Genomic DNA, 22,683 nt, shown 5'->3' on the forward strand with positions numbered 1-22,683 from the left:
ATCGTTTCCACAAGATCCGCCCACTGTTTGACATGTTGCGAAAGCAGTGCCTCGAAATCCCATCTACTTTCAAGCATTCAGTGGACGAGGTCATTAATCCTTACAAAGGCACCGGAGCAGGAAATCTGCGTCAGTTCATCCAAAACAAACCTCATCGTTTCGGCTTCAAGATCTACAGTCGGGCCAGTACCTCTGGAATCATCCATGAACTGCTACTCTACCAAGGAACCTCCACCTTCTTCAATGTCACGCTAAGTGAGCAAGAAAAGAAGCTTCTCCTGGGAGCCAAAGTGGTCCGGACCCCTTGCAAGACCATCCCTGAGCCAAGACTGTCTGTTGTCTTTTGTGACAGCTTCTTTGCGAGTTACAGCCTGTTCAAGGATCTGGCATCAAGTTTTGATGTGAAATGCGTCGGCACAGCTCGTGAAAAACACACTGGTGGAGCTCCCTTGATTAAGGACAATGAGCTGAACAAGAAAGGCCCAAGAGCATTTGACTACAGATCTTCAGAGGGAATTGTCGCTGTCAAATGGAATGACAACAAGTGTGTGACCCTCCTTAGCAACGCAGTGGGAGTTCATCCTACAACATTGGTCAAGCGCTGGGACGAGGATGCCAAAGCGAATGGTGACGTGCCGTGTCCAGCCGTAATTACAATTTACAATGAGCACGTGGGTGGCATTGATTTGTCAGACATGCTTGTTCACCTCTACAAGACTCCAGCAAAATCAAAAAGGTGGTACTGGCCACTCTTTGGATACGCCCTCGACCTGTCTGTCTCAAACTCATGGCTGGTGTACAAGAGAGACTGCAGCCTGCTGAAAGAGAAGCCAATGCCTCTGAAATGGTTCCGGCTACAGGTTGCTCACTGTTTCTTAAATGTCAGGAAAACCTCTTCCCTCTCACCACCGCCACTGAAGAGAAGATGTCTGAACGCAGTCACTCGTCCACTGCAGGATGTCCGTTTTGACAACACGGGACATTTGCCAGTCCACAGTGATGTCAGAGGTCGGTGTCTGTTCTGTGCAAAGGGTCAGAGCAGATGGACGTGTGAAAAATGTGCGATCTTCCTCTGTCTCAAGGCAAGCAATCCATGCTTTGCAACATACCACAAGAAGGACAACTGATGTTGCTTGAATCCCAAAGCAGCGTTCAAAGTATTGCTATTTTATGATACATTTCTTTGCTTATTTTTTGTTTATGGCCAACAGAGCAAGTTTGATGTGAACATTTCTTTTGAAATAGCCAATAAATAATCCAAAAACAAGATTCCACATGACTCTGCATATTTTGTAACCAAAACACACACAATTTTGTCACAGTTTGGACAGCGATGTCGTTTGGCACAGGTTCATAAAAATTACCATTTTACTTTTTTTTTTTCTTTTTTTTTAATGTAGATGTTTTTTTTGTTATTTGTGTTCCTAACAACCAGGAAATGCAAGGAAAAAAATGTTCAATGACAATTTCTTAGTCCGGCCATTAAAGGGTTAATAATCTTTTTTCCCGCCAGGGATCTAAAGGTGATGTAGGTGAGATAGGACCTCAAGGAGAAAGAGGAGAAAAGGGAGATATGGGCCTTTCTGGGCCTGCGGTAAGTTGTGTGCAAATACACAGACTAGTCATGTAATTAGGGACCTGTGCACTATCTACTGATATCCTATAGAAGAACTATATCGTCAATTCTATCTTAACAAACATAATAATAATGCTCCCTTTTGACTGACATAACCAGAGAGTTAGTAATTAAACAATGTGTTTTAGTCGTTTTTGGAGATTGCACTGAATTGTTCATACTGAAAGATGTTTTGATTCAAGTTCATCTTATCTTTGTCACACAGGGCATGGATGGACGGAAAGGAGAAAAGGGTGACTGTAAACTGGATGACAACTTGGTCAGTGGATCATACACTGGCAGTTTTTTTTCCTCCATTGTGACATGTTGACGAATGTATTTTTAAACTAACTCATCCTTATGGCACCCAACAAATAAAAGTGATTTCCCAAGAAGTTGAATGTGAATGTTGCGAGATGCTGTCAAAGCTTGAATGTCAAAATATTACTGTATATTCATTTGCGAGAAATAGATATTGTCACAAATCAAAATCACATGCTATTAAATGATGAAGCTTTTGAGCAAGAGTGTTCTTCACTCACATTCACAGAAGTATGAGGCAAAAAGATAAATGATGACTAGTATCTACTGCAATAGAATTCCTATCTATTGCGACTGATTTCACATAGTGCTCCTTTGACTTTTATTCGCTCAGGTTCAAATGATTTCCCAGCCAGGCCCTCCTGGCCCACCAGGTCCACCAGGAGTTCCTGGGTCACCTGGTTCCATGGTGAGGGCTCTTATCATTATTGCAAGCATCAGAAGACATTTAAGCAATCGTAGATTCACATAGACTGTTTTTCAGGGGCTGCATGGAATGCCTGGTCCAAAGGTAAGCATGCAAGGCAACCTCTCAAGAATTCGCTGCGTGCTGCGGTGTCATGTTGTTGGGTGCTTAAGTTCCTGTATTGCAATGTAGGGGGAGCCAGGAGTTGGGATAAAGGGGGATAGAGGGGACACCGGTTCTCCTGGACCCAAAGTGAGTAACGCCCAGCCGGCTCAAGCGTATTGTTCAGGAAACAGACATGATGCAGAAATGGTAATGTGCTTTTTTTCTATTATCGCAGGGATTGGACGGCCTTCAGGGTACACCTGGGTCTCCAGGCCTAGTGGGTCTTCCAGGGGCCAAAGGAGAAAAAGTAGGCATCTGATCACCTCTACAATTTGAACATCTGTCATTGTAAGACTTTATATTGAAACATTACTCATGAATCTGTTCACAGGGCAGGCCAGGGGAACCTGGACTTGACGTGAGTGTCTCAATAAGAACTTCAGTTGTATTATTTCTAATTATCATGCACATAAGATGCCCTCTGACCTCTTTATTAATCTTTTTGAAGGGTTTCCCAGGCCTCATGGGAGAGAAAGGTGACAGGGGCGAACGAGGAGACAAGGTTGGTTTAAAAAAAAAAAAATCCCGAATGATTTAATGATCAGAACCAGTGATCTTTTGATTGATACACATCAACATTTGATATACTTGCAAATTCAAATGAGATTTTAATCTTTGTAAAGGCATCATTTTTGTATAAATGTAGTTTTATGTGATTAATCTTATGTTCATGTAATAAATGTTGATTGCTTTTAGTAAACCTGATTGTGCCAACTGTTTTGTCTTTGTCCAGGGTGACAGGGGAAGTGTAGGAAAGAGAGGGCTGAAGGGTCAGAAGGGAGAGCAGGGTCCTCCAGGCCTGGACCAACCCTGTCCCGTGGTACGGCACCGCCAACCCATATTACTGACCACTACTTAATGTTTTGCTCACAATCACTTTTTTGGGGGTCTTACCTCATGTATCTCTTTGACGGTTCAAATTCCTATTTTCCAATTTTCTTTTTTCTCTGCAAGTTTCTTCATCCAAGTTGTGAATGTGTAACTGACTCTTGCTAACAGGGTTGTGATGACAAAAAAGGTCTATCTGTGGAAGCAGCACTTTCTTCTCCTCCACCTCCTCTTCTCCCTCCTTCCGCCCCTGTGGCCCCCTGTCCTGTGGTACAGTATCACTTCTCCTTCCTCCTCTGTACTTTGGCCACTTTGACCATGTGTGTTTATCTCATGTGTGGGTCTTTGTCGACTCCTCTGAACCAAGTTGTTTGCATGGTGAGACTAATAAATCTTATCATGTCAAGGTTGCTTATAGTTAGGAGGAATTTTTTTTTTTTTTTAATTCACTGGGTATCCGCTGGCTGGAAATGGCTAAAAACGGGTGGATTAACTCTTATTCCACAAACACAATATTTTTCAGAATGTCTTGTTTCAACTAGTGGGTTTGCATAAAACATATTCTTGAAAAAAATATGTTTGGGTTAAAGGACTCTGTCTCCCGCAATCACCGCCCCCCCAACCAAAAAAAAAAAAAAACATGTCAGGAAACTCCACTTGAACACCTTAACTTACTTGGTTATCAAAGGCCCTTTACAGAAACCTTGCATTTGAACAGGGGTGTGTAGACTTTTTATATCCACTGTAATAATGCAGCAAAAACTTAATTTCCTATACATTGTGTGACTTGTTCATGAATATTTCTGTTGTTATTTTGCAGGGACATGATGGGCTGCCCATACCAGGCTGCTGGCACAAGGTGAGAAATCTAAAAAAAAAATATTAGCCTTAAGGTACAACTAACTAGGATAATTACAAAGTCCAATTCCAATGGTGTTGAAACGTTGTATAAAACATACATGGAAACAGAATTCAATGATTTGTCAGACCCTTTTCAACCCGCAGTACAGACAATTGAATACACCACAATGACAGACTAAATTATTTAACACGGTTTTCACTTGTCACTTGTGGGTTTTTAGGCTCCTTGTGAAGAAATATGGTAGCACTGCATTTGGTTTTAACCATCGTTTATAGCCAGACACGCCAGTGAGCTCTCTCGTGTGACAAGAGCACAGTTGTGGGTCTTTGGGCAGGCCGACTCCAACCGCATTCTCTCTCTGTTTTCTTAATTTCTTTTTCAGGAAAGCTATGGAGGCTTACCTCGCTTTCTTTATTCCCTTTAGATTGACATTTACATCCAAAAGATATGCAGTGTGGCATTTTGACTCCTATTCGTTGATGCTGGTAGTAGTTTGCAATTGATCTGTTTTTATCGGCAGGGGGCAGTAACCATCCAACGTGATCATCCCAGAATGCATTACGCATGTAAAAACATGGCGACTTATATGCAAATAAAGTTTTTACAAAATTTAAACTTGAAATTACTCTCAAATTGTTGATCTTATGTTACAACCAAATAAATCATTTAGACAGCATAGAGGTCAAACTCATGTCCTCAAGGGACACTTTCCTGCATGTTTTCCATCTCTCCTTGCTGCAACGTACCTGATTCAAATGATCATCTCTGGGCCAAAGAGGAAAACAACCATGCTTATTGTTATCAGCGCAAAGTTGGAAAGCCAGCATTTGTGAGGGCATGGGTAACTTGCACGTCTGTGTAGGCATCTTTGATGCTGAGTGGTACTTACAGGTTTTGGAGCAACATATCGTCACTATCCTATGAAAAACACTTATGTCCATTTTTATTCCTTTTTTTTTTGTTATTTTTACGTGAATGGTGTTTCCATGTTACAGACATGGCATTAACTTGAATTTTTTTTTTTTTATAAACTCAAAAATCTGACACGTATTTTTCGCAGGACAGCGACGATATGCTGCCATTCACACAAGGTCTTTTCCAGGGATTTCGCTGATTATTTCAAAAAAGAGTAAGAGTTAGAGAATTCTCTCCCATTAAAAAGGTGCGGCGCATTATGAAGCCCAAAATATGACAACGGAGACCCCGGACTGTTGAGTAACTGAAGTTGTAAATCAGGCAAGAATGGGGGGAAAAAATCCAACAAAAAAGCTTCAACAATTCCCAAATGCTTGTTTTTGCTAAAAGGAAATGTGATGTAACACAGCGATAAACATGCCCCTGTCCCAATTTTTATTGAATGTGTTGCAGGCATCAAAGAATATTTTCCAAAACACTAAAGTTTATCACTTTGAACATTAAATCTTCATTGTGTATTAAATTGAATATACTGTAGGTTGAAAAGTGTTCACAAATCATCGTATCTTGTGTTTATTTGTTTTATAACGTCCCAACTGCATTGAAATTGCTGGTATACTTAAGCCACTGCTTGACCCAGGCATAATTTATATTTATACCGGTGTGCAAGCGTGTCATTCTAACATTTGCACATTTGTATCAGTGAGTTTAATGCAAATGGATCGTAATGTTATTGCGATTACTAAACAACTAATCATGTATCCCCTCTTTTTTGCAGTGATGACTATGACTAACCAGCAGAATGGAATCTGTACATATTGTTTTTGGTATATATTGCAGCTGATTACCAACACCTTTTCATTTGTATTTTTTTTAAATAAACATTTTTATATAATATATTGAAACATGGACAACTCTGCAGTATTGTAAGAACTCAAGAGACCCATGTTGTTGAGTCAGCAAACATGCTTTAACAACAACAACAAAAAACGGAACTGGAAGTGGGACTCTTTCTTTGAAGGGCAGTTCAGGCGCAGTGTGCTGAAGTCTAACTGCCTTACTAACCAAGTCTGACTTGCTCGGCTTGACGGATGCGTGAATAGATCCCCGCGGTGGCCGATGAAGGAGTGTGGTCACTCTTCTCGTCCTCTCTGTTTTCTGAAAGGAGGAGATGGCCAGGCAGAAGCTTAAGCGCAAGCGTCTCATTCAGCCATGAAGGCGAGCGGGAGTGCCTACTGGGGAAAAGGACACTTAAAAAGGCAGAGGGCACGGAGGCAGATTGGCCTTTAAGGAGCAGAACACGCCCGGCACAGCCTCTGTGTGTTACTGAACACTTAAATCCTCTAATATGGGAACTCTCCTGGAGGGGTCGACAAATCCACTTCCGTATAATCCCCTGGAAGCTCTTGCTGATGATGTGGTGTGACGTCACTGGCACATAGGGAAGGATTTACAGCAAGTTAGGATTTTAGTCATCACATATTTGGCTATGTAGTGAAGATCTTCCCTAATTTACTGCATAATCATAACCGATGTTGTGGATGAATATAATGGAAATAATAGATTTTCAAGCACTCTTTTACAGGTTTTTGACAGTTTTTTTTTTTGTTTGTTTTTTTTACGTATGTGGCAGTGGAAATCTGTTTGTTACATTTTGCATTCCTATGCATTGCCATGTTTATTAACCGATTTGAAGGAGCCTTTACAGTATTCATAGTGAACCAATGCATCATTCAATGGGGCTAATTAGCTTCATCGTTTTATTGGTTATGTTTTAATTATCTTAAAACCTGCCATTACCACATGCAATTTAGTTTGACTGATCAAGGTCATTTAATCCAAGATGAACACATTTCTGTTCTCTCTTGCTGCTGTGTGTACCTTGTATGATTTAAAAAATATATTAGTCATTTAAACTGATGACTGAGTGACTGACTAAATTACTTTGTTTTGGTCAAATGTCTAACAACTTTTTTGTTTGGAATTCAGTTTAATTTAGTAATCATACACTGGCTTTGAATGCCGGTAGTGCTGCCTTTTTGTGGGCTGTGTTTGGATTGTCACAAAAGGTTTAGTCCAAGCGGTCAAAGGACTTTTACTGGTGTGTTTTTGTCTTTGCAACACATTAACAGGGCCTGAATAATTTGTTTACTTAGCTGAACTTATTATATATAGTTAAGTTTCTTTAAATGTGGATAAAAGATACAGGATGAATACACTTATTTTGGTACACAAACAGAGATGACGTCAACGGAACTACATTTTTGTAAACTAAGTACATTAGAAATGTCAGAACATTGGGTAAACCAATATTTTTGTCATGGCTGACAGTTGGAAATTGTTTAACTTTTTGTTGGTTATAATACAGAATTACTATGCAGTGGTAATATTTCATTGTATACCGCAATAGATGGCAAATAGGAAGTTCAAGTAGGCCTTCTAGTTTGAATCTTTTATCTGTACAACTTTGACTGTAATTTTGTCTAAAGGAAAATGTATAGACAACTTACTGTCTGACCTTTTTTTTTTCTTCATTATCAGTATTCATGCTCTGACGTCACCAAAGCAAGTAATACATGCTTAATACATATGCCAAATTTCTATTCTGACACAGCAGCAAAAAAAAAAAAAAAATAGCAGAAGGATTTGTAGCCAATCCAAGTCAATTTACTTGTAAATAAATATTCATTTACGAAGTTCTATTTGAAAGTTTCGCTGTACATGAGCTCACCGTTAGCTCACATATAATACCAATATTATCCGAGAATCAGAAACGCTAAATCAGTTTACAGTCACAGTAAAAGCATATACCGTGTTGCCATTTGACTGGAAGCTGTGTGGTTATCTGACAATTAACATAGGACTTGGATTTGTTCTGCAGGTTGTATCCGTTTTAAGACTTAATGGAGTAAGTAACTAGCACAATGTCTACATTGTTTGGTGTTGTAGCCAATGATATCACAGTATTAGCTTGACTTTGTGAGAATGTTTGGTTGTGTATTTGGTTGAAAAAGAATGAAGCTATTTTTGTAATTATTGTCTAAATGTATGTTTAAATTGGGTCAATTTAACATAACTGAAATAAACTATGGGTTTATGCTTTCCTTGTCCCTAACATCATACTCATTTCAATTGATTTAACATAATTACACACTATTTCCTGCCTCCAGCCTTACCCTGTAGCTGCAGCCATTACTATATTGTTTGGGTTCATACAGAGACGATCTTATAGGTTATGGCTTCAGTTTTCTGTTATTTGTTGCATGAGTGTGTTAAGACATTTAAAGATGCTATTTTAAAGAATCTGACACAAATATGCTATGACAAGGACATTGACGATAAATGCTGATTTCAATTTTCCAAATTAATTTGCTCACGGTTTTTATATGTCTCCTTTTTGTTTAACTGATTAAAAAGTTAATTCTGGGACTCATTAACAGGAAAACTTCATTATAGAAAAGTAACATTAACATCTGAATTTTTGACATCAACCCCGACCACTGTGTTTTTGATATCAAATAAAGCTGGTGTGGAAAAACATTTGTGTTGTTTTGTGTTTGTGGCTGTTAGTTGTTCATGAATCAAAATTTGGCCTTAATTTGATCCATCCGTTTGTCTGTCCACTGCAGAGATTCATTGTATGCAGAAAGGTTTGACTACTATATATGAGATCTCAACAGGTCTTCTGTTTAGATGAATATCACGTTATTTCTCAGATTTCATTCGGACTAACCTTTTTATGGAGCCTGCTTGCTTTGTTGAACTTTTATGATACATAGACACGGCACACATATACAGTGTCAAACAATGGGAGGATGGTGCTTGTTAAGATACATTGTGGTTGTTGATGACCACAAATTTATAGTTTTATTCATTTTGGAGCAATATAAAGTATAAGAGTTTTCAAGTAATGGCACCAAAATGTTTACAACATTCCACCTTGGTAGCAAAATCAAATAAAAAACGGTGATGGTTAATATCAAGGAATTTACACTTTCCTCTTCCTCATTGCATAATTTTCTGTCCCATAATGTAAGTTTAAAAGAAAATTACATTTGAATGCATTCAATAGGAGCAAATTTGTATGTTATCCTTATTCATTGATTATCAAACTTTTTTTCACCAAGTGCCACCTAAAAAATTACTTTGCTCTTTAAGTACCAACATCAAAAAACAGTATTTATAAATACCGGTTTTATTCCTAAAAAGTATTTTTGTTGTTGTTGTTGTTGTTGTAAGCCAGTGTGGCATTATGCAGTGCAGAGTTTCAACATTATCAATGCACTTAAATATAGGAAAATGGGGGTTAGGTTAAATGGTGCGATTAATATGTGGGCAAATTAAAAAATGAAAATAAAAAAAAATACATGAATGTTTAAAACATACATTTCCAAAAGATTAAATGCAAATGTCCATCCACATTCTACATTAAAGTTAAATACAACAGAACTGTACTTGGGCAGTGATTCTATTATGTAACACTGGAAGGAGCCGGTGTACTCTACAGCACTTTGAGAATCACTTTCATTAATTTAGAATTACAAATACGAAATACGACTTGAAATAACTTTTGTATTTATTCATGCATTATTGATTAAAATTATTGATTTGTTTTTTGTTTTTTTATTTTGTTGTTGTTGAAGATCGGTGTGTTGTTCATTCATTGCACTGTTACTGCTGATTGTAAGAACTACTATTTGTAGGACGTGAAAATGTTCATAAAAAAATGTATTATCCAATTTCAACAAATTGATCTGAAGATTGATTATAATAACAAAATTATCTTTGTTCTATGCCAGCGACGCATAGTGGCTGGCGGACAACTAAATGGTTTTCCACTAGATGGCAGAAAGTACAATTGTCAATGTATCCACATGTGCCATTCATACAACAGAGTAATAGCTACGTATTCAATTGAACAGGCCCAATGGTCACTCCAAGCGAATTTGTAAATAAATTGAGAAGATATCATCATTATTTCAGTTTACATAATATTTGTGACGTTTAGGTTTGGTGGTGTGCCGTGAGATTTATTTGTAAAATATGTGACACATGTACTAACAAATGTTGAGAAGCATGCTTTTGGATTTTACGCCCCCTTTATGTGAATTACTGGGAGGTTGAATATACTTAACTGTGTTGGACTTGTAAAATAGAAATATTGTACTTCCCATTACAATTATTTAATTCCTATTTTACTGATTTAATGATCGGCTGTTTAATTTCAGTGCAAAAAAACATGAAATACACTCCATATTTACAAGCATAAATCAAACTTCAGTATAATTTTAAAAAAATTGTATCTGCGTGAGAAATAATCCGGTTTCTTTATCTCCAAACGTATTACGTCTTCATTTCCCAGAATCCTTTGCTGGCTTCTCACCCCCTCATAGTTTTTGCATCCGGGTCTCAACTTCCTTTTCCTCTGTGCCGAGATGCAATGAGGGCCTAAGGTAAACTTGGACCTCTGAAAATCCGAATCCATCCTCGTAGAAGGCTTCACCGATCGACGCTAAAATGACCGAGCAGATGACAGTGAGGGGGACCCTTAAGGGGCACAGTGGATGGGTCACCCAGATTGCTACTACGCCTCAATATCCCGACATGATTCTGTCGGCGTCCCGAGGTGAGGTTCCTCCGCCGGTTTCGCCAACATGGCCGCGCCATTAGGCGGCTAGCGAGTTGGCCGTCGCCGCGACAAATAAACCACAATGGTTTACAAAGTTCCTGTCAAACGCATACTATCATTAATTGTAATCCAGTGCCTTGCTATTCAGTTCGACCAAACTAGGAAGAAGCGAGAAAAGCGTTGCCAACACGATCGAGTGGCACCTGTAACTTTGACTGTAGAATGAAGGATTGGCGATATCCAAAATTGTCCTGTAGAAATCTGAAGCGACCAAACGAAGTATATGCAACGTTTAATATCAAAAGATGGTTGTTTGATTCATGCTAAGTGAAGATGTTTTTCTCACGTTAGCATTTCGGGCTAATGTGCATTCAGTGTACTTACTGAGTAAATTCTATTGCACCCGAAGACCTCTTATTTCTTCCCCACAGACAAGTCCATCATCATGTGGAAGCTGACCCGTGATGAAACAAACTATGGCATCCCCCAGCGCTCCTTGAAGGGCCACTCTCACTTTGTCAGCGATGTTGTCATCTCCTCCGATGGACAGTTTGCCCTGTCTGGAGCTTGGGATGGCACCCTCCGCCTCTGGGACCTCAGCACGTTAGTACAAGGCGATATGGAAAAAATGATGACCTCTACTATGCGCTTTTGAATGAGATTTCCCTTGGCGTAACTACCTTGTGCATTTTTTTAAATACACTTTGTGCAACCTCATTCTTTTGGAGTATTTCTAAAAAGGACTAATTAAAAGGAAAAACACATTGAGATGGGTCTCGAGATGCTTCGTGAGGCAGATATTGTGGATTATAGTGTAGTTTAGCAAAGATCTGGGTTTTCTAAACTGAGCTATCATTAGCGTGTTACATTTTTCCAGGTTTTTCATCCAAGGAAAGGAAGAATTACATTGACTGCAGTGTAATATTCCTATTATAAATACTTGTGTGATGGTTTCATAGTGGCCGCACCAGCCGCCAGTTTGTTGGACACACCAAGGACGTCCTGAGCGTGGCCTTTTCTGCCGATAACCGTCAGATTGTGTCAGGTTCTCGGGACAAGACCATCAAGCTGTGGAACACACTTGGAGTCTGCAAGTACACGATCCAGGTGGGCGGCAAAAATTAGATCTTTGTAGTTGAATTAAAAGATACGTTAGGCTGATTGGGAGCTTCCCAGATAATTTTCTAGCAAGTAGGGCTGAAACGATTAATCTGATAAATTGAAAGATTTATGTAATAAAGGTTGAAGCAAAATCTATGCCTCAAACAATGTAGAATGTGAGGATTGCGGCCCCAAATGGACGCAAAATAACACCCATACCTCACATATGCATTTATAGTATAGATATCTTTTAATCATGCAAAATAATTATACTTCAGATTGTGATAATTGGTAGAGTACTTGAAAAAAATAATAATAAATCTGTAGCAGTTGCCCTACTGACAATGGTCTAAATTCAACATGCAACTCGTTGATGACCTATATCCACAAATGGGACGAAGGTTATTCCTGCAAAGTGACCATGTGTGTGTTCTGTTCCCCTTTCAGGATGAAGGCCATTCTGAGTGGGCGTCATGCGTGCGCTTCTCCCCCAACAGCAGCAACCCCATTATTGTGTCTTGTGGCTGGGACAAGATGGTCAAGGTATGCTGTTCCTTAAGTGTGTATCTGTTCATTTGCCTTTGCCCAGTGATTATTAAAAAAAATGCATGTATTATCTTAATTTCATACGCTGATGAAACACTATTGTATGAGGGCACACCGCTGTGCAGCATAATTTGAATTGTGTGTGACCTTTATATTAGTAATGGTTGTTTGTTTGGTTTTTTTTCCCCAAAGGTGTGGAACCTTGCCAACTGCAAGCTCAAGACAAACCACATCGGCCACACTGGTTACCTGAACACGGTGACTGTCTCTCCTGATGGCTCCCTGTGTGCATCTGGTGGAAAGGTAAACTCTGCGTGCAGTTTTAGGCCCATCTTGCAGGGTTTAGCAGTGATGAAGTCTTAACTCATCTGTTTAATCAGTGATGATAAAGAGGCTGTTTCTGAGTGTTAGCTCCCCTTAAAATCATCATTGTGTCCTAGTACAATGACATTATCACGGCCACATGTTTGTGTTGTCCTCTTCAGGATGGTCAGGCCATGCTGTGGGACCTGAACGAGGGCAAGCACCTCTACACCCTCGACAGCGGTGCCACCATCAACGCCCTCTGCTTCAGCCCCAACCGGTACTGGCTGTGCGCTGCCACTGGCCCCAGTATCAAGATTTGGGTAAAACGACTCTTTCTCAATACTCTGGAAGACATGCTGGTTATGTTTAAAGTTACTGTGTGTGACGGTGATGAAACATCCAATGCCAACTGTATTATTTGATGATAAAGAGGCTGTTTCTGAGTCGTTTTGAAAATAAAGCTTTTCTCCTCGCCCAAATCACTCTGTGTTTACTGACTCAGATTTTCCCCATTTCTGCAGGATCTGGAGGGCAAGATTATTGTGGATGAGCTGAGACAGGAGGTGATCAGCACAAACAGCAAGGCCGAACCCCCACAGTGCACCTCTCTGGCCTGGTCTGCTGATGGACAGGTACATGCTCGATTCAGTTCAGATATCTAAAAAGTAGTGGTCCCCCAGTGATTATTCCCATTCACTTCAAACTCTGATGGCCACTGGTGACAGTCCTGCAAATATGAGGGGCCAAATGGATTTTTTTGTCAGCATAGTGACATTATTATAGATTTATATTAACATGTCCCCCCTTTTTTTGTGTTTGTGTGTACAACAGACCCTGTTTGCTGGCTACACTGACAACCTGATCAGAGTGTGGCAGGTTACTATCGGAACCCGATAAGAACTTTTCATCGAAGTAACGGGAACCCGATAAGAACTTTTCATCAAAGTAACTTTGAATAAAAGACTGTTTGAAAGAAACTGTGTATGGGTTTCATACTCTAAAATGGGTTATCCTGAAATGAATATAACAACATCTTACATTTGATAGTGTATAGTACAAATATACCAAACTGGCACTGTTCTAAATATCTATGTAGTATTGCTGTCCAATCATAAGTGTCATTCGATTGAAAGTTTTGATGGATAAACCTTTTTTTTTCTTTTCCTGGTTTTGTGATGTACTATAAAGTTTGATATTGTTTCACAGTCAATTTGTTTTGACTTGAGATTGATGGTCAATAGATGATTTTTGCCATTTGTTTGGTGTCCTCTTGATGGCAGTGGTTTTGCCAGAGCTGGGCATTTTACAAAGATTTCCCAGTATGTTTATCGCCTTCCACCGGCCCGAACAAATAGTAATCATCTATAGGCTGGTCCGCCTATCATTTTAAACAATCTTCCGTTTGGGTTTCCGTCTACAAACTTGGACCAACTTCCACTAGCACCACCCGAGCGATACGAAAGACAGTGGCATGGAAAACTCACCGCGGCTGAACTGAATGCATCTCCTTTTAGGACCCAGAAGCTGTCAAAAAGCGAGCCAAAGGGAACGAAACTAGACAGACGACGACAGTTGGAAAAAATGACATCTGATTATGCTTAATCAGGTTTTAGTTTTTTTTTTTAGGATCCCGTCTATTGTTTAACATCTACAAAATGGGTGTTTGTCATAGGCGGATAGACGGACGGATCCGTCACATAGGAGGAATACCCAGCAGTGGGTTTTGCACTGGAGAAGCTAATTCATAGCTGGAACACCAAACTGTTTATACTAACAGGAGAATAAGAGATATTTATGTAACTAATTTAGAAGTGCGGTCTTTGATCAAGCCAAATGTCGTGAACCGTGGGATTGCTGAGAATGTCTTATTTGTTGCGTCCCGTATTTTCCTGGGGGCTTGCAGTACAATGTTTACCGTATCCAAGCAACGTAATTGAACGAGGCTCAGACCGCATCAAGGTTGAACAGGCGCAGCTCATTCGCCATTTCGGGAAACATGGACCCAGCTTCCTTTCCTCGTATTCATGTAGAAAGGACTTTGGCGCTCATTAAGCCAGATGCAATTCATAAAAGTGAGGAAATTGAGGACATCATTCTGAGAAAGGGCTTCTCTATTTTGCAGGTTGGTTGAATGTTTAATTTAAATGCTTGGCCAATTAGTTAGTGTACTGTCCATGAGTGTAAGTGTGTGTGTAACAAACAATCTCTGGCAGAAGAGGAAACTACAGATGACGCCAGAACAGTGCAGTGACTTCTATGCAGAACATTATGGAAAACTCAATTTTCCCAGCTTGACTGCCTACATGAGCTCTGGTCCAATCATTGCCTTGACTCTGGCCCGGGACGATGCGATAGCCCACTGGAAAGCAATCATTGGACCCGCAAAGGTCACCAACACTGAAGTAGAATGGTGAGTTCCTGGGCCAAAAGCAGTATGCATATACGCTAGTTTATATACTAAACACTGACTTTTTTATTTTATTTTGTTATTTTTACAAGCCAATATGCCTAATTCATGAGCCAAACTGAAAGTGCTAAGACATTTTCTATGTTCACAAACGGGTTCACATCTTGGCGAAGGAGAGGTGCTCAGTGAGAGAAATGGCACTTTGGCATCCTTGGATATCTCTTTTAGTTTCAGTTCAGCTCATGAAATAGGGGAGCAAAAATAATATTGCTACTTTTCCATTTTTATTCAGTGCATACAGTCCCTACATTTCTTACAGTAATTTAGTCCCCATCTCTAATACATCTCTAGTCTGTGTTGCTCTTCCTATAACTGTGTATTCAGATTTTTTTTTCTGTAGCCTTCGAGCAAAATATGGCACATCTGATCTGCAGAACGCTCTCCATGGCAGCGAGTCATTTCATGCTGCTGCCCGAGAGATCAAATTCATGTTCCCCAACAGTAAGATGCTAACACTCACACGCGCGTTCTTGTTTGTTCTTACATATAACACTTTCACAACCTATAATTGTGTTCAAAATATGAAGCTTTGATTGAGGTCTTTGCCACAAGAGAAGAAACTGAAGAATACCTGAGTCGATATGTGAATGAAACATTGCTACACGGACTCACTGAGCTCTGCAAAAACAAACCACTCAACCCCTGTGTAAGTACTTAATCTTATTTTAATATTCAAGACAGACAGCTACATTAAACACCAATTAGCATTATGACCTCAGGTTCCAAAAACCTTTACATTGTGTCCTTTAATAGGTTTGGCTTGCTGACTGGCTCATCAAGAACAATCCAAACGGGCCTCAAATATGTGATGGCGCATTTGTAAAAGAAGTAAAATGACTGATGAAAAAGGCTAATGCCACGGAGACTTCAAAGTTGAACCGTTAGTCTTCGAATTTGTTCAAATTTCACAGCAATGGGAATTCATGTACTGTAAGGTGAATTTGTTCCATTTCAAAGTATTTACCACATATAATCTTTATTAACTGTACGGGTGAGGTTTCAAGTAACATTTTAACATTTTGGACTGTCATAAAGTTAAACAATGAAATTAAAGTGAAATCAAGTAAAATTACTTTATGGAGATCGTTTACAGATCGTGTTCTGCCTGTTCTGACACCTTTCGAAATGCCAGTCGACATAACCCATTGTTAAAAGATGATCTATGAATACATTGTTTTTGTCATTGCATAACGTTGATCAGTCAAAAATCAATGCCGTCACACTGATTATCACTGAGTTATTAGTACAAAAGTAGGACTAAATGTACATGGTATGGTTATTGGATCACTTTTGACAATGCAGCTTTGGACTGTGACTCATCGTTTTGAATTACAATCATATGTTTACAGTCGGAAAAAAAAGGGGGAATATATGGACAAACTCATATTGCTCATATTTGTCCCCATTTAAAATGAACTTGGAAATGGAAAATCTGTAAGTACAAATCTGTAAATAAAATTTAAGTCGCTTTCTTTTGTGGTCTTTTCTTACAATGTGCATAACGCTCTTCTCTACTACTGTTTTGAGTTGAGGTTAATCTTTGTTTCACTCAGAATTGACAAACTCTATCATGGCTATTCTACTCTTATTCATAGTGTATTTTCTTCAAATGAAGCAACTGTACTTTTTTGTTTATGAACTTCACTCATGCCCTCTGGAAGTTGTTGCTAATGTCACTAACAATTGTTTTAAGGGTTTTCTTTACAGCTCTTAAATTGTCAAATTCTGTTGTTTTCCTTGTTTTCCTGGTCTTTAGTTTACTAAGTGTTTCTTTCTTATTCAGGGCATTCAAAGTCGTTGAGTGATTGACTATATGGTTTGTGTAATGCCTATGATTCGTTTCCCATCCTCTGCCAGATTCAAAATATCTCGTTTTAAACCAAAACGCCGCTCTCTGGCTTTCATGTTAAATTTCAAACTACCGGTAGTATGAATGTAGTCGGCGCTGGCAAGATCCAAATGTCAAACAGAGCGCAGACACAATGGGGCAACAAAACACATCAGTTACAGTACTTTAAATGAAAAGTGGATGGGTTCAAATAAAGTCTTCTAAAGTGTGTCGATAGAAATAAAAGGTGAGGTTCCCTTTCATCTTGTCGAAACAAATGTTTTCACTCTGCAGCAAAAATATAACAATTGGCATCTATTGTTCCAATATGTTTAAAGAGGAGCATGTTTTGATGCAGATTCAATTGAAGCTATAGCTATTACTACATTGTTGTACAACCCCCACCCCCACTCCCCGCATGCATTTCTAAAATCCTAACCACTATACAGCAGGTAATCAACACCCCACCACCGTTGTTTTCAGTCTAGTAGTACAGCACTCAGAAATGCATTTTGAAACTCATGACAAAGAAATGCAAATTCGGTGAAAATTGAGTAGATCAACGCAGAATCTGTATGAAGTCATTTAAATACTTATCTTTTCTTCAGAACAAACCCATCATGACATTAATCTCACTGGCATGATTTCGTTTTGTTGTCAAATTTTGGCACACTACCGAGTTTAGTGTGATGTCACTAAGCTGAACGACCATGTGACGTCATAAAGTACTGTCCTGCGCACTCGCATGCTGTCAAGCCGTTCATCTTGCAATCAGGATGCAAAAACAAGATTGAAGACAAGAAGAATAAACAAGCATTGGACGATGAACGAAACGTGCACGGAGAACGAAAGTCCATTCCCTCGAATTTATGTGGAAAGAACTTTGGCGATCATTAAGCCAGATGCGATTCACAAAAGTGAGGAGATTGAGGACATCATTCTGACGTCGGGGTTCACTATTTTACAGGTTCGTCTCAGTCAAACAGAATATATAGTGACGGAAATGTATTTCTTTATTTTACCAGAAGGGGGTGTCTTGTGCAAGAAAACGCTAATTATTCATGTTTTCGACTGCTTATCATGAGATTTTCACAACACATCATTATGCAAAGTAACCATTTAGGCTCAATTCAACTTTAATTATCGACCACTTTAAAACAACAACTGCTACAAATAAAGTGCTGTTCATTGAGCAAAAATGAGTTATACGACAAAGACAGTAGTAAAACAAGAAATTAATAACACAAAAACAGCAAAACACTCAAACAATATAGTTCCTTGCCTTAAGGGTGGATTTACAGTGATGATGAAAATGATCAATCAAAAGTTGTTGTGTTGAATTTCCATAAACATTTCACTGAAGTGTCCACAATCATTCATCTCATGCAGAGGAGGAAACTTCAATTAAGTCCAGAACAGTGCAGTGACTTCTACACGGAACATCATGGAAAACTGACCTTTCCCAAGTTGACAGCGTACATGAGCTCTGGTCCAATCATTGCTTTGACTCTGGCTCGGGACAACGCAATAGCCCACTGGAAGGCCATCATTGGACCTGCCAAGGCCATAGAAACTCATCCAGAAAGGTTTGTTCCATTTAAAACTGACTTTGGGTTGTGTATAAGATGCAAAAGTAGGCTGTTGCTAAAACAAACTAACAATTGCCATTATCCGGCAGAACGTATCAGTTATAAGAAAAGTCTTACACCCTGTTAAAACCTCAATACCGGTTTTCTCTCTGATGTAAACAAACAGAACAATCAGACAAAACGGATGGAAATTTGTTTTCATTTCCCCGATTGATTAAAGGAAAAATAAGAATGCAGTGTTATTTTTTATGAAATACAGTTTTCAATTGGATTGATCTTTTTTTCCCGCATGGTGGTGTTGTATTGAACATAATTCAGCCTGGATTTATGTCTTTGGATTGAATCCAAAAGTCTTTGGACTGAATCAACAGCCCTTGCAGTAGTGGATGTCGCCCATTTGAATCAACTCAACACAATCGAACAATTTATTTGTGATCAAGTAATTGGTAATTGGCTCAGAGAGATCACTATGGCCCAAAATGTATGAGCTAGGTCAAGTAAGTGGCCAAACAATTTAGAAACTCTGTTTCATCAGATCTTGACACGTTTTACCACATGCTTTTTCTTTTTTTTTTCACTTGAATTATACCAGTTATTGACATAATTTTGAAAGGTTTCCATATTCTTCCCCCAGCCTTCGAGCAAAATATGCCACGTCTGAGCTGGAGAACGCTCTCCACGGCAGTGAGTCATTTCATGTGGCAGAGCGAGAGATCAAATTCATGTTCCCAAACAGTAAGACACACATCCGCGCACACATATGCTATGCAAAAGCAATTCTGAAATACCCTTTTTTGTAGCTCTAACTGTTCCCACAAGAGAGGAAACAGAAGAATATCTGAGTCGATATGTGAACCAAACTTTGCTACAAGGACTCACTGAGCTCTGCAAGCACAAACCACTCAACCCTTGTGTAAGTAAAGTCGCACACATATATTCATCATGACCGAATGGAATCGTTTATCTGTACCCCCTATTACTCTTCCAATAGGTTTGGCTTGCTGAGTGGCTCATCAAAAACAACCCAAACAAGCCTCAGATATGTGATGGAGATGTTGTGGAAGAAGCAGAATGACATCAGCGAAAAGTCTACCGAATTGGTTGAAATTGCTGTCCCACAATGAAAATCAAATTTTAAAAAACAATGAAGTGTTCAGACCTTGCATATTTAGTCATATCTTGTTATTATCTATTTTACCACAAGGCATTAATTGAGATACTATTAAACTGAATGTATAAAAAGTCATCCTTTCTATATCACTTCCTATTGGGAGGTGGCTGTCCCAATCTCTAACTCCTGAATTTCAATTCATGAAAAAAAATGTAAATTTTTGCCAATTTACAAAATACTTTACTTTAATAGAACATTTTGGTTGCTTTTAAATGTATGGTGAAAGATTTACATTGATTTTGTAGATTTTTTTCAAATGAGAAGTTTTTATGTAAAAAAACCTGTCCCAACTTTTCATGTCACTACCGAAACGCAAAGAGTATTTGTCTGGAGGCAGGGCTTGGTTTTAGCCACATCCCCAGAAATTTCACCAGTAAGAGACATTACCTTCATGTTCATCACTGGCCACATGGCGACTAATTAGTTGACAGCGTTATTAAGTTATGTGCCCTCCAAAGTCTGAAAATCAGCATGTGTTTTTTAGGACCGTCACTACCAAACACCTCATTTCGGCAATAAGATGTGCACTTTTGATTTGAATGCTAAATGTACTGTTTTCTATCTCTGTACACATGCTCAAAACTGTCTGTGGTAGCCACGTTGTGCCTAGCATTGTTGAGTATTGTCAACAACTATCATAAAACATCACTACCGAAACGGTCAATACCGAAACGTTTCGGTCTGTCACGAATCTGACTGAAAATTAGTCAGAAAATCCTCAAGACGTTGATCTTGCTCTACGCCGAATATTGTGACATTGTAACAGTCCAAGGCCTACAAAAAAGTCTTGGAGCCATATGCTAAACCAAACAAGAAGTCCGCCATTTTGAATTAAGTTTAAAGTAAAAATTTGCTCTGATTACAATAGCTGCTGGAACCTGACTCACATGATAATTTCTTCTAAAAAAACTACTGAAATTTGATGTCAAAGCCTGAAGACATCTCCGAACGTATTTTTCATCGTAGTGGTGGTGCCACCTACTGGCTAAAGGAAGTACATGTTTTATTCTTTTTCTCCTCCCAGGTTAACCAGGTCGATCTCAGAATTGCTCAGAAGACTCTGTAGACCTTCCTGATGTTAAAATATGATATCTGCGGTTTTTCGTTAAAAGCTGTCGCTATGGCAACGGGCAGTTCGCAAATAAAACTAAGCTGATTTTGACAGTCTAAACATGCATGAAATCTCACGAAACCTGTAACTTGATCTACATGATAAATTCAATTATTCAATTCCGATGTGCAAGCATCCCAATGTGCCGGTACCCCAACGTTGCCAGGGCTCCGAGGGCCCTTTATAGCTGCTTGGCTGCTCTAGTTGATGCCTGTAATTGACCTGTTATTGAGAGGATGACTTTTTTTGTTGTGTACACACCATTGTTGTTAACTTTTGTTTCAATTAATAATATGAGATGAAGAAATCACTAGTGCATCCTTTTACTTAAATTTCCTACTTTCGTGATATCACTGTAGTGTGAAATTTTTTAATTTCCAACAAATTTCACCTGACAGCTAAATATCCTTGACTTTTTGTGAGGTAGTGTGTACTATACATACTGTGTATATATATATACCACATTCCAAAAACATGCATGGTAAGTTGATTGGACATTCTAAATTGCCCCTAGGTGTGATTGTGAGTGCGGTTGTTTGTTTGTCTCTGTGTGCCATGCAATTGGCTGGCAACCTATTCAGGGTGTCCCCCGCCTACTGGCCAAAGACAGCTGGGATAGGCTCCAGTACGCCCGCGACCCTTGTGAGGAGAAGCGGTAGAGATAATGATGAAAGAATGAATGAAATTTAAGGATTATAATGAAAATATGACATTAACTGTCATTGAACTAGATGCTGTTAAAATTCTACGTGCACTACCGAAAGTAAAACAATCTGACTGTAAAAGTTTCCATGACTAACCAAACAAACATCCATGTTCTTGTCTATTTTTTTTCCCCCAATTCTTTACTTATACAACTCATTTACATGCGTCAAACAATGACAAAACAAATAATAGAGCTATAACAGGTATAAAAAGAGATAGAGGAAAAGTAACATCAAATGTTACAGGGACCACTTTTACAAATATATAAATTTCATAGGGCTAGGGAGTGAAATAAATTGCACTGAGAAGTGGGGTTTGTATTAAGCACTGGGTCTTGTAATGGGCCTAGATGTAATGGTACATGAAAGTCATTACATCAAATGATCAAATGGTCCATGTTACAATGACTTTCAACTTTGTTTTTCATTTGGTAAGTACAGTTCAGTTGTGTTTAACTTTAATGTGCAAAACCTTTGTACCTGTCGAGCAAAAAACTGTCCAAATGTGGTTAATTTGATCTTCTCAGAAATTGATACATTTGTTCTTTCATATCTTTCAAGCAAGAATTATATCGCATTTGCGGATGTATAAAGATGCAACGTTATATTTGATAATAATTGCTTGTGAAATTAAATAAAAACTAGTAGCCTAATATGCAATCGTTTCACCAGCATGCCTATAAAGGGTACAAGAGCGGTCCGCATTCACAAATTCGGGGATTAAAAAGCTTGTATTTTTTGTGAAAAATTTAGAAATGATCTTAATTTACTGTGAATACAAGATGTGTATGGTTAAAGCCACAAATGTCCTCAAAGCGACAGTTCAATTTAAATTTGTTCGTGGACAGATTATATATATATATATATATATATATATATATGTGTATATATATATGTATGTATATGTGTGTGTGTGTGTATATATATATATATATATATATATATATATATATATATATGACTGCATCATATATACACACAAAACTGATTGAATACAAAATAGCATTTGGAAAGAAATATTTGTCTTTTAAAAACGTTCCTTAACACGTCACAGACATGAAAGTGTTGTTGCGTAAAGACTTTCACATTGCTTGTTATTCATAGAACTTGCAAGCAACG

The 22,683-nt window shown here is 38.7% G+C and overlaps 3 protein-coding genes and 1 pseudogene across 4 annotated transcripts in view; all 4 read left to right on the forward strand.

Moving 5' to 3' along the window:
- Nucleotides 1–8,650, forward strand: part of LOC147151795 (uncharacterized) — a 128,483-nt pseudogene extending 119,833 nt beyond the window's left edge. Inside the window, exons 19-30 of the transcript XR_015084008.1 lie at nucleotides 1,514–1,594; nucleotides 1,842–1,895; nucleotides 2,271–2,345; nucleotides 2,421–2,447; nucleotides 2,535–2,594; nucleotides 2,683–2,754; nucleotides 2,839–2,865; nucleotides 2,956–3,009; nucleotides 3,241–3,327; nucleotides 3,507–3,605; nucleotides 4,156–4,194; nucleotides 6,278–8,650. The product of XR_015084008.1 is annotated as an uncharacterized LOC147151795 (transcript). The remainder of the gene's footprint in view (nucleotides 1–1,513; nucleotides 1,595–1,841; nucleotides 1,896–2,270; nucleotides 2,346–2,420; nucleotides 2,448–2,534; nucleotides 2,595–2,682; nucleotides 2,755–2,838; nucleotides 2,866–2,955; nucleotides 3,010–3,240; nucleotides 3,328–3,506; nucleotides 3,606–4,155; nucleotides 4,195–6,277) is intronic.
- Nucleotides 8,651–10,512: 1,862 nt separating this feature from the next.
- Nucleotides 10,513–13,671, forward strand: rack1 (receptor for activated C kinase 1). The gene is made up of 8 exons (XM_086019486.1): nucleotides 10,513–10,738; nucleotides 11,173–11,344; nucleotides 11,701–11,848; nucleotides 12,290–12,385; nucleotides 12,581–12,691; nucleotides 12,874–13,014; nucleotides 13,216–13,326; nucleotides 13,526–13,671. The coding sequence occupies exons 1-8, from the start codon at nucleotides 10,630–10,632 to the stop codon at nucleotides 13,589–13,591; spliced, it is 954 nt and encodes a 317-aa protein (XP_085875612.1). The 5' UTR covers nucleotides 10,513–10,629; the 3' UTR covers nucleotides 13,592–13,671.
- Nucleotides 13,672–14,328: 657 nt separating this feature from the next.
- On the forward strand, nucleotides 14,329–17,271 carry nme5 (NME/NM23 family member 5). The gene is made up of 5 exons (XM_086021124.1): nucleotides 14,329–14,816; nucleotides 14,908–15,104; nucleotides 15,502–15,602; nucleotides 15,689–15,807; nucleotides 15,915–17,271. Exons 1-5 carry the CDS (start codon nucleotides 14,691–14,693, stop codon nucleotides 15,996–15,998), a joined length of 627 nt encoding a protein of 208 aa, XP_085877250.1. The 5' UTR covers nucleotides 14,329–14,690; the 3' UTR covers nucleotides 15,999–17,271.
- A 424-nt stretch (nucleotides 17,272–17,695) lies between these two features.
- LOC147151798 (nucleoside diphosphate kinase 5-like) lies at nucleotides 17,696–19,741 on the forward strand. The gene is made up of 5 exons (XM_086019423.1): nucleotides 17,696–17,956; nucleotides 18,379–18,575; nucleotides 19,213–19,313; nucleotides 19,379–19,491; nucleotides 19,570–19,741. Exons 1-5 carry the CDS (start codon nucleotides 17,735–17,737, stop codon nucleotides 19,651–19,653), a joined length of 717 nt encoding a protein of 238 aa, XP_085875549.1. The 5' UTR covers nucleotides 17,696–17,734; the 3' UTR covers nucleotides 19,654–19,741.
- The last annotated feature ends 2,942 nt before the right edge of the window (nucleotides 19,742–22,683 follow it).

Source organism: Filicampus tigris, chromosome 2 (assembly GCF_054856515.1).
Source record: "Filicampus tigris isolate MCC_2025a chromosome 2, RoL_Ftig_1.0, whole genome shotgun sequence".
Taxonomy (NCBI): domain Eukaryota; kingdom Metazoa; phylum Chordata; class Actinopteri; order Syngnathiformes; family Syngnathidae; genus Filicampus; species Filicampus tigris.